This window comes from Phaseolus vulgaris, chromosome 11 (assembly GCF_051622355.1).
Source record: "Phaseolus vulgaris cultivar YP4 chromosome 11, ASM5162235v1, whole genome shotgun sequence".
NCBI classification, from domain to species: domain Eukaryota; kingdom Viridiplantae; phylum Streptophyta; class Magnoliopsida; order Fabales; family Fabaceae; genus Phaseolus; species Phaseolus vulgaris.
In genome coordinates, this window is record NC_143508.1 from 53,526,947 (window position 1) to 53,542,765 (window position 15,819).

Sequence of the window (15,819 nt, forward strand, 5' to 3'; positions counted from 1 at the left end):
CTCATCCATTTTCAATCTATATTGTTATAATATAGTTATTGTTTTAGTTAATAAAATATTATTTTCTTTTAGTTAGCAGAACAGTATCTTAAAATTCTACTTCTTATGTTTTTATATTACACACTAAATTGTATCTAATATATTAGCAAAGATGGATCCATCTTTTCTATGTCTCAAATTATTCATAGGAAAAAGCTTTGATATCATTCTTTTTGCCTGAAATTGTTCAAAATTATTATTATTATTATTATTATTATTATTATTATTATTATTATTATTATATATATATATATATATATATATATATATATACATACATATACACACACACGCAGCTTCTGTAGTCACTATTTGCAGTCCAAAGCTCTTCACTCTCCCGCCATCTCCCACTATTCAATGGATCTCCCTGTCATAGATCTCTCTCCCTGTCTCTCCGGCGACTGGGACCCACACCTCTGTGCCGAGGTCAGCCGCACGCTCAGGGAGACCGGCGCGCTGCTCGTGAAGGACCCTCGCTGCACCGTTCAGGACAACGATCGCTTCATTGATATGATGGAACACTACTTCTCCAAGCCCCAACACTTCAAACTCCTCCATGAGAGACCCCACTTGCATTACCAGGTAAAGGGTCGTTTTTTCTCTCCCAAAGTTTCGTTCTTCCAATCTAATTTGGAGCCATTCACGTTTTTTCCCTTCTGGGGTGTGCTCAATTTTTCAAACTCCTCCATGAGATACCCCACTTGCATTTCCGGGTAAAGGGTCTTTTTTTCTCTCCTAAAGTTTCCTTCTTCCAATGTAATTTGGAGCCATTCACGTTCTTTCCCTTCTGGGGTGTGCTCAATTTTTCGTTAGAGTACAGTAAACCTTATTCAGTAAAGGTATAATGAATAATCTAGAATTGAGAAAATCATCTTAGGCCATGTTTGGTTTAAAGTTTGCAAAGCGCTTCTGTGAATTCCAATACTGAGATGAAGAAGGGGAAAAAATGTTGCTTTTGCTTTTGAACTCTTTCAACTTTAATCCGATCATACAAGAAGATTGGGTTAAAGCTTTACTCAATTCTACTAAACAGGCCTTGAAGGTGAGAGTTGGTACTTCAATTTGATGTGAGAATAAACTGTTACAGCAAAGAATGAATTTATTGGAATATTACCCAATGATTTTCTTGTCAAATATCTTATATCCCCTTCTGGGGTGTGGTGGGGTTTTAGTTTTTCACTGGATTGAATCTATTGAGTAAAGGTAGAATGAATAATCTTAATCAGTTGTTGACATTAGGCATGAATATGTTGGAATATTACCTAATGGTCTTTTTTTATGAACTATCTCGTGTTGAGAAATCAATTGTTGATATTATATGGATGTGGGCAACGAATCATGAATGTGTTGGAATCAGTTCCCTTATCGTATTGCTGAGATCACAAGTGTCCTATGCTTTAGTCTCTGCTTCTATAAAATTCATAATTTATTCTTTCATTTTGAGAATTATTCTTCTTTTGCAAACTTGTCAATTTCCTTTTATTTTGCTATTTTATCACAATGATCTGAATGGAATCTCTTTTCCGCAGTTGGGAATGGAGGGGAAGTTTTATAAATGTAGAGATTCAAGTTACTAAGATATATGGTTTCGGTGACTAATTGTGAGTTTTCTTTTTTTGTGTGTGTGGAATTGGTCAAGTTTGAAGTTTTCTCCTTTCTTTTTATCTATGTAATTTGTGTTAAGTTTGGTTCCTTTTCTTCCTGGAATTGGCAAGATTTTTGGAAGATGTACTTGTGTCTGAATTTTTTTTTCTTTTAAATATGAATTATTGTTTTGGGCGAGAATTTAGTTGTAGAATATCTTTCTGTGGGGCTGTTCCAGATTCTTTTGGCTTGAGGTCCTTTATTGTTGGAGCAAATTGTGGAGATTTTACGAACAATGAAAATGGTAAATACAAGCATCGGTTTTGGAAACAGAAAAATGACCAACAGTGGTTTGGGTTTTCCTTCTGTTCTGTTGGATTTTGGAACATTTTATTTTAGTTTTTGTAATCTGATCCTGGCAGTTTTTATGGCAAAAAGAATCCTTAAGAAATGGTAATGATAAATGGTGTTTCAAATGGGTGTAACAGGTTGGGGTTACACCAGAGAAAGTTGAAGTTCCAAGAAGCTTGGTTGATGAAGAAATGCAAGAAAAACTGAAAGCAATGCCTAAAGAAAACCAGCCTCACACTCCTGTTGGGCCCGATCCCAAATGGCGATACTTTTGGAGGATCGGTCCACGACCGTCAAATACCCGTTTTCAGGTCTTATGCTTCTCATTTCTTATCTATAAAGAGAAAGAACAGATGCTACCTTGTTCATAGTCCTAATGTTCATCTAAACTATGCAGGAGCTGAATGCAGAGCCAGTAATACCAGAAGGTTTCCCTGAATGGAAAGAAACTATGGATTCCTGGGGATACAAAATGATAGCAGCAATTGAAGTCAGACATTTCTTTTTTTCTCATGTTATTTTTTATGTGGTGAACTAAATGTGCATATTTGTTCCTTAGGTTGTTGCTGAAATGGCAGCTATTGGATTTGGTCTTCCAAAGGATGCATTCACTTCTCTTATGAAGCTGGTGAGGACATCTATTGCTTCATGGCAATTAGTTACCTATAATAAGGCAAAAGAAAAGTATAACTGGAAATAAGTTGATTAAAGAACTTAGATCTCAAGACAAGTAAACATTTCAAGATAAATTTTAGCACAAAAATAATGTGAGACACAAATTCACAATTTCATCTCATTGATTATATTACTAACAGGCATTTCCTTTGGACACAGTGCATCATAGTAAGCATCTTTTATTAGTATTGTCCATTTTTCAACATGAAAGTAATGGTTCCTCAGTTTGTCAGCATTTTTTTTTGTCACATTTACAACCTTTTTTTATTTAATGTACTTACTATAATTTTTTGAGAGTTCTTGTTTAAAATTATATTTGTATCCAGCAAGACATGCATTTTTTTTACACCTTCAAAAGGAACAGGATGGTCTACATGTGCAATAGATATATTGCACGATCTCTTTTGTTAAAACAGGAAAGCACAAGTTCTGTAATAAAAGTATCAGTGCCTTACTTTTCCTGTTTAATAGAATGCTAGCCTTACCTAGACTGGTGCTTTATGCACTGGACTGCCACTTCTGTTACTTTTAATATCAAAAAAAGCATCTTTGAAACTTATTTTTTCCATGATATTGCCACCAAATGGGCTATACCTTATGCTTTTAAAAATGTCAGTATTTGCTAATACATTTTATTGGCCTATAACCATTATGAACAATTGAATGATAAGCTGAACCATATTCTTACTTTCATAGTTCAAGTAATTACAAGTAGAATTGAATGATGAGATTGTATAATGTATTTTCTCTCTTTACCATGTACTAGGGTCCACACCTGTTGGCGCCAACCGGGAGTGACCTTCAAAAATATGGCCAGGAGGGTACTATTTTTGCAGGATATCACTATGACCTTAACTTCCTAACTATTCATGGTAGAAGTAGATTTCCTGGTTTAAACATCTGGTTAAGAAATGGACAAAAAGTTGAAGTGAAGGTTCCAATAGGATGTCTTCTTATTCAGACAGGAAAACAGGTAAAATTCAAAATTACTAAAATTTGCTGATATTTCATGAAAAGGAAGTTAAAGTTTATATTGCAGCTTGAAACTGATACTTGATTTAAGTCCTCTCATATTTCCTGCCTTTCTGATGAAATAACCTTACAAATTTTCTAATTCTGTCTTTTCTTTTTTAAATTGTTTAGTTCAGCAATGATAGCTGTCTCATGATTTCTCTTTCATTTGAGATCAATATTTCACAGTCCTCTATGATAAGTATGTTGACTCTGCATTATAAATGTTCTTTTGTGTGTTTTCTTTTTGTTGTTTAAATATAGATAGAGTGGTTAACTGGAGGGGATTGCATAGCTGGCATGCATGAGGTTGTTGCCACAAAGAGAACACTTGATGCAATTAATTTAGCACAAGAGCAGAATCGTAGCTTATGGAGAGTCTCTTCAACGGTGAGTGAGGATGAATCAATGATTTTTTTCAAACTAGGAAAAAAGAGCTTTATAAAATTGACTTGTCAGAGTTATATTGGCTGATAACATTTGTCTGTGCATGTAGTTGTTTGCTCACATAGCATCAGATGCAGTTCTGAAGCCATTGGGACATTTTGCAGAGTTGCCACTTGCAACCAAATATCCACCCATGTGTGCAGGAGAATACGTTGAACAAGAGCTTGCAGTGATCAATCTCAAGGGAAAGAAATGAGAACTTTCATTGTTGAAGATCTTAATAAAAAGTTCTATAGATTTTTCTTAAACTGAATCATATTCACACAGCTTTTCTGGCTCACACTGGGGCAAGAAACTGAAAATTGTAGTTTCATTTTTGTTCCAAGAAATAGAACAATGTGAGCTTGCAAATGATCACTAATTGATTTCAATACACATGAAAAGTCTACATGCCTCAACATTTTATCTCTTTACAATGATATCATCGTTTCATATTTCCTTTGTGCAGTGCCACTAAATGGGTATATAAGATCAAGTCACCATTTTCATCATTTAAGAATTGTCTTCTTTCTGAAGTGATTCCTACTAAAACTATTTTACTGGTCTTTGGGTAAGCAAAACATCCACCGTTTCATGTTGGTTGAATGAAAAAAAGGCCTAAATTGTAAATACCGGTGCATGCATGCAGAACTGAAATAAATAAAAAGTACGTGAATGCATGCAGAACTGAAAATGAACACGAACATGAACACGGCAAATGGATAAAGAGGATAAACAACAATTGAAAAGTATGTAACACTTTAATTAGATCCAACATTGCAAGAAAACAAGATATGGGGCAATATCAATCATTCAGCAATTTATGAACTTACATAAAATAAAATAACCACAGAACCAAATAACATAACCCAAATTGAAATTTTTGAAACTAAACAATTGACAATGTGGTCAGTTGCCCAAAATGTTATACAATGAAAAGGGTAAGAAAATAAAAGGGTTAATTTAACACACCATTAGATGCAAAACCAGCAGTAACTATAACCCCTTTGGAACAGTGCTTGATAAACCTGCAAATGAAAATTTGCCACACAATTGGAAAACCATATTTCATAGAAGTACCCTGAAAACAGAAATCGAAAAGATGCGAACTTGGCATCATGGAAAGATCGACGAAGCATTTGGGTATGAGAGGGAGAAAGTAGGAAGGGCAATTAAAGTACGTGAATGCATGCAGAACAAAAAATGAACATAAACATGAACATGAACATGGGCTTGGAGCTAAAGAAATGTTTGGCTTCTGGCTTTCGGTGGTTGCAGGAAGTGAAGCAATGCCATTGTCGCCTTCTCCGACTTGGTCTCCACCACGACACCTTCCTCATCAACACCCTCTTGCGCTCTTCCCTCAACCTCCGCGCCACGCAATACGCCACCGTCGTTTTCGCCCAAACCCCCAACCCCAACATCTTTCTCTACAACACCCTCATCCGCGGCCTCGTCTCCAACGAAGCCTTCCACGAAGCCGTTTCGCTCTACGCTTCTATGCGCCAGCGCAGCGCCTTTGCCCCCGACAACTTCACCTTCCCCTTCGTCCTCAAAGCCTGCGCCAGGCTCAGGAACACCCACGTGGGTCTCACCATTCACTCTCTCGTGATCAGAACCGGGTTCGAAAAGGATGTGTTTGTTAACACCGGCCTCGTTTGTTTCTACTCCAAAAACGGGTTTTTGAGTCATGCGCGCCGGGTGTTTGATGAAATTCCTGAGAAGAATGTTGTGTCTTGGACTGCCATCATTTGTGGGTATGTTGAGTTTGGTTATTGTGAGGAGGCTGTTGGGTTATTTAGAGGGTTGCTGGAGATGGGTGTGAAGCCGGATAGTTTCACGTTGGTTCGGGTTTTGTATGCTTGTTCGAGGACGGGGGACTTGGCTAGTGGACGGTGGATTGATGGGTATATGAGGGAGACTGGATTGTGTGGGAATGTGTTTGTGGCAACCTCGTTGGTTGATATGTACACCAAGTGCGGGAGCATGGAGGAAGCACGGAGAGTGTTTGATGGGATGGTGGAGAGGGATGTTGTCTGTTGGAGTGCCTTGATTCAGGGGTATGCTGCCAATGGGATGCCGAAGAAAGCACTTGAGGTGTTTTTTGAGATGCAGAGGGAGAATGTGAGGCCAGATTGTTATGCCATGGTGGGGTTTCTTTCTGGATGTGCGAGGTTGGGGGCGTTGGAGTTGGGGAATTGGGCTAGGGGTTTGGTGGATGGCGATGAGTTCTTGTGTAATCCTGTGTTGGGTACCGCATTGATTGACTTTTATGCGAAATGTGGCAATGTGGCGCGGGCTGTGGAGGTTTTTAACAGCATGAGGAGAAAGGATTGTGTGGTATTCAATGCTGTTATTTCTGGGCTGGCTATGTGTGGACATGTTGGGGCTGCCTTTGGGGTGTTTAGCCAAATGGGAAAGGTGGGAATGCAGCCTGATGGGAACACTTTTGTTGGTTTGCTTTGTGGGTGTACTCATGCTGGTTTGGTTGATGATGGTCGGCGTTATTTTAATCGCATGAGTTGTGTTTTTGATGTGACTCCTACTATAGAGCATTATGGATGCATGGTGGATCTTTTGGCTCGTGCAGGTTTGTTGGTTGAGGCACGGGATTTGATCAAGAGTATGCCGATGAAGGCGAATGCTATTGTTTGGGGAGCACTGTTGGGAGGATGTAGGTTACATAAGGATACCCAATTGGCTGAACACGTGTTGATGCAGCTCATTGAGTTAGAACCGTGGAATTCAGGACATTATGTTCTCTTATCGAATATATATTCAGCAAGCCGTCGATGGGATGAAGCAGAAAAGATCAGATCAAGTTTGAGTCAGAAAGGGATGCAGAAATTACCTGGGTGTAGTTGGGTTGAAGTTGATGGGGTTGTTCATGAATTCCGAGTAGGGGACACTTCCCATCCTTTAACACACAAGATATATGAAAAACTTGAAAGTTTATTTAAGGACTTGAGAGAAGCTGGCTATAGTCCGACCACTGAGTTTGTGCTTTTTGATGTAGAAGAGGAGGAGAAGGAGTACTTCCTTGGCTGTCATAGTGAGAAGTTAGCTGTTGCATTTGCACTGATCAGTACCAGTGCCAAAGATGTGATTCGTGTTGTTAAAAACCTTCGTGTATGTGGTGATTGTCATGAAGCTATAAAACTTATTTCAAAAGTTACACACAGAGAGATCATTATTAGAGATAATAACAGATTCCATCATTTAAGTGAAGGCTCATGCTCTTGTCGGGATTATTGGTAAAAAAATTATATATGCATTGAGATGTGAAGTCTAAATTCAGTGTAATGCTGATGAGGGTATAGACTACATGTGATAGTTGGGAGCTCAGGAGTAGCAAAGTCTCAGCTTTTGAATCGGTTTGTGAAGAACGAATTCTGACTCACGAATCACAAACTTGTCAAGGCACAAATTTGGTACACTGCTGGTCAAGAAAGGTCCAACATTTTTCTACTTTGAGTTCATTTCCAAAGTTAGTTACTTTTTTTGTATTATTATGTGCTTTTGTGCCACAGTCTCACTCTGCTTGTGTTTAGCTGAAATTTTTATTTTTCTGAGGATAATGATTAAGAATACAACTATGATCTGAGAGGTCGAGATTGAGATCGGATAAGATCTTTTGAGATACAAAATGCAGCATAGTATTTAGTATAGTATAGTCAAACCAAAAGATATACGTGTGTGAATAATGATCCTTCAGCTAAATATGATAATCATCAAATGTTTACCATTTTGATGGCTTCTTTTGATGGGCTCAATTGCTGCATTTTTCTGCAATAGAAAAGGAAAGTTGTGATGAGTTTTAACCAAGGTTTTGAGCTTTTAACAAGCCAAATTTGTTGATTGCATGTATGCCCTTTATTGTGTTTCAATTTGCTAATTTCTTTTCTTTTAAACATTCTTTTTAAGATTTATGATCCAAAAGCTACTCCTGTTATGGTAGGAACAGAATTCAAGAAAGTTCGTAACAAGAAATAAACATAAGGATGGAAAGCCGTTGCTTAGTGTTAAGATATGGTTATTGGTTCCGAAAGCTTACAATGATAACTTTTCTTGTTATTTTCAGGTAACTGTGAAGATAAGATGAGCATGGTGTATAGATGCAGTGTGTTGGTTTTTCTGTTGAGGATCCTCAAATGAACATATAAGCAAAATGTGCATGGGAACATTTACCCACTGAATGTAAAAACAAAAATCCACTTTATAAGTAAGGTTTAGACTATGAAACAGGCCAAACTTAGACCCGGTGAAGGCTAGTTTAACCATGGTACAAAAAGAATGACAGTATGTGACTTCCACATCTGTTAAAAGAAAAAATATGTACAAAATTGACTACAATTCCATTTATGTATAGGCACAAGGGAATTATCTTCTAAATACTAATCTTTCAAATTTGGATTGTGATGTCACTTCTGACCAAAATATTACATACACTATGTGCATGACAGAAAGAAAAAAAAATCTTTATGCTCCTACAAAACTTCTAAAGCAGGTGAGTTCCCACCCAGTTGAGCATGACTTTGCCATCAATAAGTAGTGGAGATTCTGCAAATGTTTTCAACCAGAAGCTGAAGCACTTCTTCGTTTATCAAATTCCCCTTGCTCTTCCTTGGCAAACTCTTCAATCAACTCTCGTTGTCTCTGTGTCAGGTTTCTGTAATAACATTTAAAATACAGGCGTTTTATATTCTAAGCATCATCCATCATAGAACCTAAACATGTAGTACAAGGAGGAGCAAACAGAACATTGAAAATGATATACAATAAAACATGTAATGAGACACTCACGTTGGTATGTTGACATTAAAATGAACATATTGATCTCCAAATGTGTACGAATTTTTTGTCTTGATCCCTGTTAAAAGAATAAAGAAGACAAGAATGGTGAAAGAAATGTGCTTAATGGCTTACACTAGAAGGAAGCCTTTAAGAATTCATGCAGCATGATGTCTATACATCCCAAATGTATTAACTTGTCTCAAAAAATTAACAAAAACTCCCTGATTTCCCAAAAGGGTATTAAATTGCTTACCTTTCTTTTTCAAAACCACTTTCTGACCAGGTTGGGTGCCTGGACGAACCTGCCAAATAAGACCAATGAATCAAACTTCCCCAGTTACTGAAAGTGCCATATGAAATAATATTATGTATTGCCATATAATACTAACCTTAAGTACAACTTCTCCAGTAAGAGTTGGGACTTGAATAGTTCCCCCCAAAATCGCCTGAAACAAGTGCATACCAAATTTCCAGTATTTAGTTTAATTACAATAAAATCACTAAATGTAACATGAACAAGTAACTAGATGTTAGAGATCCAAAATATTGACAATAAACTTCCATCACCAACCATATCCACACCACCACCACCACTTCTATCTTTCATAAACCAAACCAAACACATGTCAACCCACACTCTCTTAGGGGCCTCAGTGGATGTAGTATAAACAACTATGTTGCCCCCAGACAATTATAATTTATAAACCATCCAGTTAAACACAGACACAAGTGGATTGCAACAAAACTCAACCAGAAAACTGCACAAAATTACCTGAGTGATACTTAAAACAGCATCCACGTGAATATCAGATCCTTCTCTGCGAAAAACAGGGTCTTCTCTAACCTGAAAAAATGACGGAAATAAAAATGTTTAGTTTAAAGTATTAACAATAAAAAAAGTGGCATCCAACTTCCAAACTATTGAATTAAGTACCTTGATAGTAACATAGAGATCACCATGATGATCTCTATCAGGATCTGCTCCACCAACTCCGAAAACCTTTATGGTCTCATTAGTGTCTATCCCTGAAATGTTAAAAACAAAATTAGCCAACTCATTCACAACACGACCAATGAAATAACAAGGGATGTGCATACCCCCGTACCTCAAAATCCCACACACATATAGCAACGCATAGATTAGGGTGGTTGGCACATTCCCTCCACAAAAATGATATTTTACAAAATTATTATTAAGTGGTTTAAGCTTAACGTAATCCTACAAAATCACCTAGAGGAATGTCTCTAGTCTAGTTAGTTACATATTGTGCTTTGCTAGTATCTCTAATTGATGTAAGGATTTGGGTTTTTCCCAATAAAATTAAATAATTTTTATTTTAAAATATTCTTCCTTTCATCTTACCTCTACACAGTTTGTATGTTTTCCCAATGTTAACTTGGGTTTCATGATCACTCGATTCATTGTATGGTTGTATTGTGTTATGAAAGAAAAAAATACAAAGAGAAATTCATTGCTGAACTAGATGCATATTTGAATGGTCAATCAATATGGCAAGGTCCAGGGAGAACCTCTTCAATATGAGGTGGTTTACAATATCATTGCCGATTCTTACTATTTAAATTTTTCATCAGGGAGATTTAGGCTGCGAGTTTGTATAATGATTTCAATATTAAGTACCAAAGTTTATGGTAGAAGGGTTATGGGTGCGGAGAAGACCGTAGATATGTAAAATATTAAAGTTGCTTGAGTTTCAGAATTTAAGGGAGCTATTGTGAATTTCCTTGATCAAATGCTGCCTCTATATTCCATTGATATATCATGACAGATGAATATCACGTTTAGAAGTGTATTACACAATTTGTACACTTCGATTTGTAAAATAGTATTACATAATAGAGATAGAGAGAGAGGCTAGCATTTTTTTATCCAATGGATTTTACTTTTTTTTATTTAATAAAATCTGTGGACACTAAAAAATAGAGAATGAACTATTACCCATCCAATATAAGAATTAAATGAATGGATAGGAAACCATTATTTTAGCAAAATGCATAGGATAGATATACCTAGGATGAATGATAGATAAAATGAATTATTTTGTCGGTCCTAGAAGAGATAGAGCCAACATTAGTACAGAATCTTCAACTTTGGTATCTAAATAAATTATTTAAAATTTATGGCTTCCCAGCTTTAATCGGACATAGGTATCTTTTTTCCTGCATGCTGGTATTATTATGATTATTATGTTTAGTGGGTAGATAGAGGAGTAGGCTAGCCTAGTTCTTGGGATGCCATATGCATATGACCTACATATCTAGTAGTAACAGCACATCTCAAAAAATTAAATAACAATTACCAGGCATAATATCCAACTTGACCGACTTCGTTCCTTTGACAACCTTCTCACCCCTGCAAGACTTGCAGAAATTCTGATACCAACAACAAAAGACAAAAAGTTACTATTTACAAATATATTCTCACAATTTTGTAATTAGTATGAAAAAACATCTTAGCCATAAGCTGTATTTAATCAACAAAGTGTCATTCAATGTATAATTTACTAAAGGGGAGGAAGGGGTAGTAGAAGAATAACTTTCAGAGATAGAATTCTGCCAAGCAGCAAGAATATAATAACATGAATAAGCAAGTTATGTGGATAACAATATCATTGAAACTCCATCCATCATATTTTCTGAACCGTAGCGCAAAATATGAAGAAAAAAAAGATTTAATATAACAAAAGAAAAAGAGGGCTATTTATACCATACCGATACAATTTTTCCAGTTCCCTTGCAGGTACCACAAGTACTCTCCATTCTGAATATGCCCGCTTGTACAAATAACTGAATGTTTCCCAAAATTATCAACTTAACAACACTTCACTAACTTAAACTTTATAAAAAGAAAGTTATTTTCAAGACAATACTGACCACTCCTGACCCTTTACACCGCTTACAAGTTTCAGGTCTTGTACCAGGAGGAACACCACTCCCACCTGCAATATTTCATTATGCAAAAGGTAGATTGAGAACTTCATTCCAATAGTAGTGATGGATAACAGTTTGGAGCTTTTTAATAAACATACCACAAGCATTACAAAGCATATCTGTTTCAAATGTTAAAGTTTTGGTGCACCCTTGTACAGCTTCCATAAAAGATAGCTCAATAGAAGTCTGAAAAAGAAATTATTTAGATGGCTTTGGTCAAACATCTCCTTAGCATACTTAAAATTGTCCACATGTGAAGAAAGAATGAACCTTCACATCCTCTCCGCCAATATTCTGATGGAAGAAGCTCTTGACAAAATCCTGTTCACCATTGAGAGTTAAAAAGAAGAACATTAGAGTTAAAATGTGGGATGAATGTCACAGGAAAGTTTATAGGCATTTATAGTTAATTAAAGACTACATAATTAGAAAAATATAGATTTCAGGTGAAAAGAAACTGATGCATAACCAAGCAACCAAATTAAAACGAAAATTTTGACTAAATTTTATCATATACATTTTTGTCTGGATAGTTAATAAATCATTAGATCATTTTGTCTTTAGATTGAATAAGTAATTGAATTCCATTTCTAAATCGTAAATTTTACAATTGAAATCAGAAACTAAAGACATTTTCTTATTACTATGGAGCATGAATGTAATTCCATATTTCAACAACAATGCAGAGCAACAAACAATGAAAGAAGTATCCCTAATAGACACGATCAATAAAATAAAAGGAAGAAACTACCAAGTCCTTACATGATCACGGAACATCTGCTCGAACGGATTGAAGCCACCCTCGCCTCCGAAACCAGTGCTTTGCTGGTTTACATAAGCATCATGACCAAGCTACATATTTATATTAAAAGGGAATGAAATGAATAATGCAGTTGAGACTTTAGAGAAAGCAACAATCCACTCAACAATTTTAAAATATTCATTTAACCAACAAACATGCACACCATGTATGAGAGGTACTAAAACATGAAATAAACCTAAACTTTTACTCATACAAAATATGAAATGCCGATACTGAGCATAAAAAGTGTAATATCAACAAAGCCAAAAATACCATTGGAAGTGTAGCAAAAATTTTCTAGAAAATGCATGATGTCTCGTTTTAGATTTTTGCAAGATATTAACTCAGCAAATATCAGCTTTTTAGAAATATCATCACTGTAGACAAGGAAAATTACCAAGGATAAGAGAATACTCTTATTATATTCCAACATAAAGTACAAATGTGCATGCTACCCACCCCCTTCCTCCATTTTTTTCTTCATAAGTATTCTTATAGAAATTTCTAATTCTCCATGAAGCAGAATTCCACTGAGTAAATCTTCATATTCCCTCTTTTTTCTTATTGCACTATGTCATGCACTAAAGTTCATGTACATTCATTCATCTTACAATGTATCCCAACTTAAAGAAAAATGTGTAACAGAAAAATTGAGAGCAGAACTAAAAAACTAGTGCTAAACCTGATTATACTGTTGTCGCCTTTCCTCATCCTTCAAAACCTACCTCACAAGAAAAAAGACAACAAACCAACAGTGAGCTAACTTAGTATATGAAAATTTCAAATAGACCTCAGGCTTTGGTACAAACGAAAATGAAAACAAAAGCAGCAAGAGTCCACCTCATATGCTATTGAAACTTCTTGAAACTTCTTTTCAGCTTCGGGATCATCTTTGTTTGTATCTGGATGGAGCCTTTTTGCAAGCTGCAGAACATGAAGAGAATTTTATAGAAAATAAAAATATATATACACATCATTTTAGAAAGGTAATTCCTATGCTGGCTAATCCTGTTTGATGACTTCATGTCAAAGTACAAAGAAGCAAAAAAAGTAAGGATGAACTGAAATACTTCACAATTGTGAAGCACAATACAAAATTGCATATTCAGATTATAAAGGCATATAAAACAAAATAACAACAATAGCCTCATTCTACTGGGAGAGATCACTATAAAGGGTAAATTGACCATTATAGTTGTCTTGTATAGCCTAGATTAGATATAAGGAACATGAACACCTTTCTTTTACAAACTCTTCCACAATACTTCTCTTGACACTTGATCATACACTTTTTCCAAGTAAAAAAACATGCAATTCTCTTCCTTTACTTTGATACCTTTCTATCAACCTCCACAGAAGATAATTACCTTTTGTTGTAGATCTTCTTAACAAAAATGAAAATTGATTCTCCGCAATCCTAGCCCCTTCTTTTGATCTAAGTTCAAACACTTTTTTCCAATAATTTCACAGTGCCTCATAAGTTTTATCTCTTTGTAACTTGTATAACTTTAAATATCTCACTTGTTCCTATATATAGGAACCAAAATATTCATCCTCCATTCATATGACATTTTCTTAAATCTCAAAATAATAAATGGTTCAAGGGAACCAAACAATACCCCGTTCTTTTACACATTTTCAAACTTCAATAAGAATTAACATTAGGATCAACAGTTTCACTATTATCTTACCAAACTGAAATTTTGTTCTAGTAAGCCAAAATTTTCTCAACCTTGAGTTTCTTCTAACCCTTCCATTTTACAAATTCTTATCCATCATTGAAAAAATTCACCAATCTCTTCTTCATCCCCTTCACTCCACCACCAAGATTCCTCGTATCTGCTCCACCTAAGATTACTTCAACAGCATGTGTAACCAGGAAGTGGGTCAGACAACTATCTATTTTTTTTCTATTTCTACCATCATATTTCTTACCTATCTATTTAATTCCTCATCCAAACAAATCATCAGTGAATTGATAAAGTTTAACCATGAAATGGGTAAGATAACTAAAGCCCACATATTTCAGTACCTAAATTCATGTATACTGACAATTCTAAGGAAAAACTTACCCCATAGTAAGCTTTCTTTATTTCAGAAGAACTTGCATTCTTACTCACACCAAGAATATCATAATAGTCTCTTGCCAAAAATGCTGTAATAGAATTTGAGGAAAACAAACAAGTCATCAACATGCATTCGGCAAATAACAAGTATGCATTCGGCAGCAAAGAGAGTATTGAATTGAGTGAAAGGTAAACGAACTTCAAACTCCTTCTGATTCCATTAAATTAATAGAAAAAATCAAGTCAAGTATGTGATGTATAATTTTAAAATTTATACCTGAGCCATGAATTAATCTAGATGCCTCCCAATATGTATTTGTCGCGCCCAATAATAACCATTTCTTCAGACTAACGCCACCTCCCACTGCAAATGGATAAAGAGGAGCAGGTGATCATAAACAACAATTGAAAAGTATGCAACATTAGATCCAGCATTGCAAGAAAACAAGATATGGATCAATAATCAATTCATTCAGCAATTTAAGAACTTACATAAAATAAAATAACCATAGAACCAAATAACATAACCCAAATTGAAAATGTTGAAACTAAACAATTGACAATTTGGTCAGTTTCCCAAAAAGTTATACAATGAAAAGGGTAAGAAAATAAAAGGGTTAATTTAACACACACCATTAGATGCAAAACTACCAGTAACTCTCGATGGATTGAAAGGCCTAGAGTTCAATGTCCTATAACCCCTTTGGAACACTGCTTGATAAACCTGCAAACGAAAATTTCCCGCACAATTGGAAAACCATATTTCATAGAAGTACACTGAAAAAAAATCGACAAGATGCGTACAGAATCGTTGGCATCACGGAAAGATCGACGAGCAAGGCGATTAATGAGAGTGACGCCTTGGGAGCGAACCATTTGGGTAATGACAGCGAGAAACTAGGAATACCAATTAAAAGGTTTTGGGAAATTTGGGATAATTAAACCTAGATAAACCCTAAATTGAGGGATTTTGATTAGGAAGGTTCTGGGAGGAGCAAGAAGAGAGGGGAAATGAACAGAAAGTGGCCCAACCGTGTGGGAGACAAGACAAACGGCTCCAACGTTGATGGAACTCTTGTGACTGTGTGGTTCCTGTCCGTACAAGTGTTTGGCTGCGGATTC

The 15,819-nt window shown here is 35.8% G+C and overlaps 3 protein-coding genes and 1 long non-coding RNA gene across 5 annotated transcripts; 2 read left to right on the forward strand and 2 right to left on the reverse strand.

Annotated features, from left to right (window-relative positions):
- The first annotated feature begins 328 nt into the window (after nucleotides 1–328).
- On the forward strand, nucleotides 329–4,541 carry LOC137818246 (2-oxoglutarate (2OG) and Fe(II)-dependent oxygenase superfamily protein). The gene is made up of 7 exons (XM_068621549.2): nucleotides 329–621; nucleotides 2,112–2,285; nucleotides 2,372–2,464; nucleotides 2,534–2,602; nucleotides 3,416–3,622; nucleotides 3,925–4,050; nucleotides 4,157–4,541. Exons 1-7 carry the CDS (start codon nucleotides 397–399, stop codon nucleotides 4,301–4,303), a joined length of 1,041 nt encoding a protein of 346 aa, XP_068477650.1. The 5' UTR covers nucleotides 329–396; the 3' UTR covers nucleotides 4,304–4,541.
- Nucleotides 4,542–4,897: 356 nt separating this feature from the next.
- Nucleotides 4,898–7,873, reverse strand: LOC137818262 (uncharacterized). Its single transcript, XR_011082050.1, has 2 exons — nucleotides 7,830–7,873; nucleotides 4,898–5,114 (listed from the first exon to the last, which is right to left on the reverse strand). It is a non-coding gene; the product is annotated as an uncharacterized LOC137818262 (long non-coding RNA).
- On the forward strand, nucleotides 5,090–8,507 carry LOC137818225 (Pentatricopeptide repeat (PPR) superfamily protein). Its single transcript, XM_068621517.2, has 2 exons — nucleotides 5,090–7,538; nucleotides 8,168–8,507. The coding sequence occupies exon 1, from the start codon at nucleotides 5,272–5,274 to the stop codon at nucleotides 7,342–7,344; it is 2,073 nt and encodes a 690-aa protein (XP_068477618.1). The 5' UTR covers nucleotides 5,090–5,271; the 3' UTR covers nucleotides 7,345–7,538; nucleotides 8,168–8,507.
- On the reverse strand, nucleotides 8,285–15,819 carry LOC137818234 (chaperone protein dnaJ GFA2, mitochondrial). 2 transcript variants are annotated; one of them, XM_068621528.1, is made up of 18 exons: nucleotides 15,502–15,819; nucleotides 15,331–15,421; nucleotides 14,975–15,061; nucleotides 14,704–14,786; nucleotides 13,472–13,555; nucleotides 13,314–13,352; nucleotides 12,592–12,681; nucleotides 12,100–12,150; nucleotides 11,928–12,015; nucleotides 11,773–11,837; nucleotides 11,611–11,685; nucleotides 11,199–11,271; nucleotides 9,815–9,906; nucleotides 9,653–9,724; nucleotides 9,270–9,326; nucleotides 9,134–9,182; nucleotides 8,890–8,956; nucleotides 8,285–8,755 (listed from the first exon to the last, which is right to left on the reverse strand). In XM_068621528.1, exons 1-18 carry the CDS (start codon nucleotides 15,571–15,573, stop codon nucleotides 8,659–8,661), a joined length of 1,332 nt encoding a protein of 443 aa, XP_068477629.1. In that variant the 5' UTR covers nucleotides 15,574–15,819; the 3' UTR covers nucleotides 8,285–8,658. The 2 variants fall into 2 exon arrangements, with proteins under 2 accessions (XP_068477629.1, XP_090153124.1); XM_090296998.1 differs by lacking the exons at nucleotides 14,704–14,786; nucleotides 14,975–15,061; nucleotides 15,331–15,421; nucleotides 15,502–15,819 and adding an exon at nucleotides 14,323–14,488.

Coding starts and splice junctions, on each gene's coding strand:
- LOC137818234 (XM_068621528.1), bottom strand. CDS start 15,573: ATGGTTCGCTCCCAAGGCGTCACTCTCATTAATCGCCTTGCTCGTCGA. Junction 9,725..9,814: donor ATCTCTATGTTACTATCAAG/GTACTTAATTCA, acceptor TCATTTTTTCAG/GTTAGAGAAGACCCTGTTTT. Junction 8,957..9,133: donor AGTGGTTTTGAAAAAGAAAG/GTAAGCAATTTA, acceptor TTCTTTTAACAG/GGATCAAGACAAAAAATTCG.
- LOC137818246 (XM_068621549.2), top strand. CDS start 397: ATGGATCTCCCTGTCATAGATCTCTCTCCCTGTCTCTCCGGCGACTGG. Junction 622..2,111: donor GACCCCACTTGCATTACCAG/GTAAAGGGTCGT, acceptor TGGGTGTAACAG/GTTGGGGTTACACCAGAGAA. Junction 2,465..2,533: donor AAATGATAGCAGCAATTGAA/GTCAGACATTTC, acceptor TTTGTTCCTTAG/GTTGTTGCTGAAATGGCAGC.
- LOC137818225 (XM_068621517.2), top strand. CDS start 5,272: ATGCATGCAGAACAAAAAATGAACATAAACATGAACATGAACATGGGC.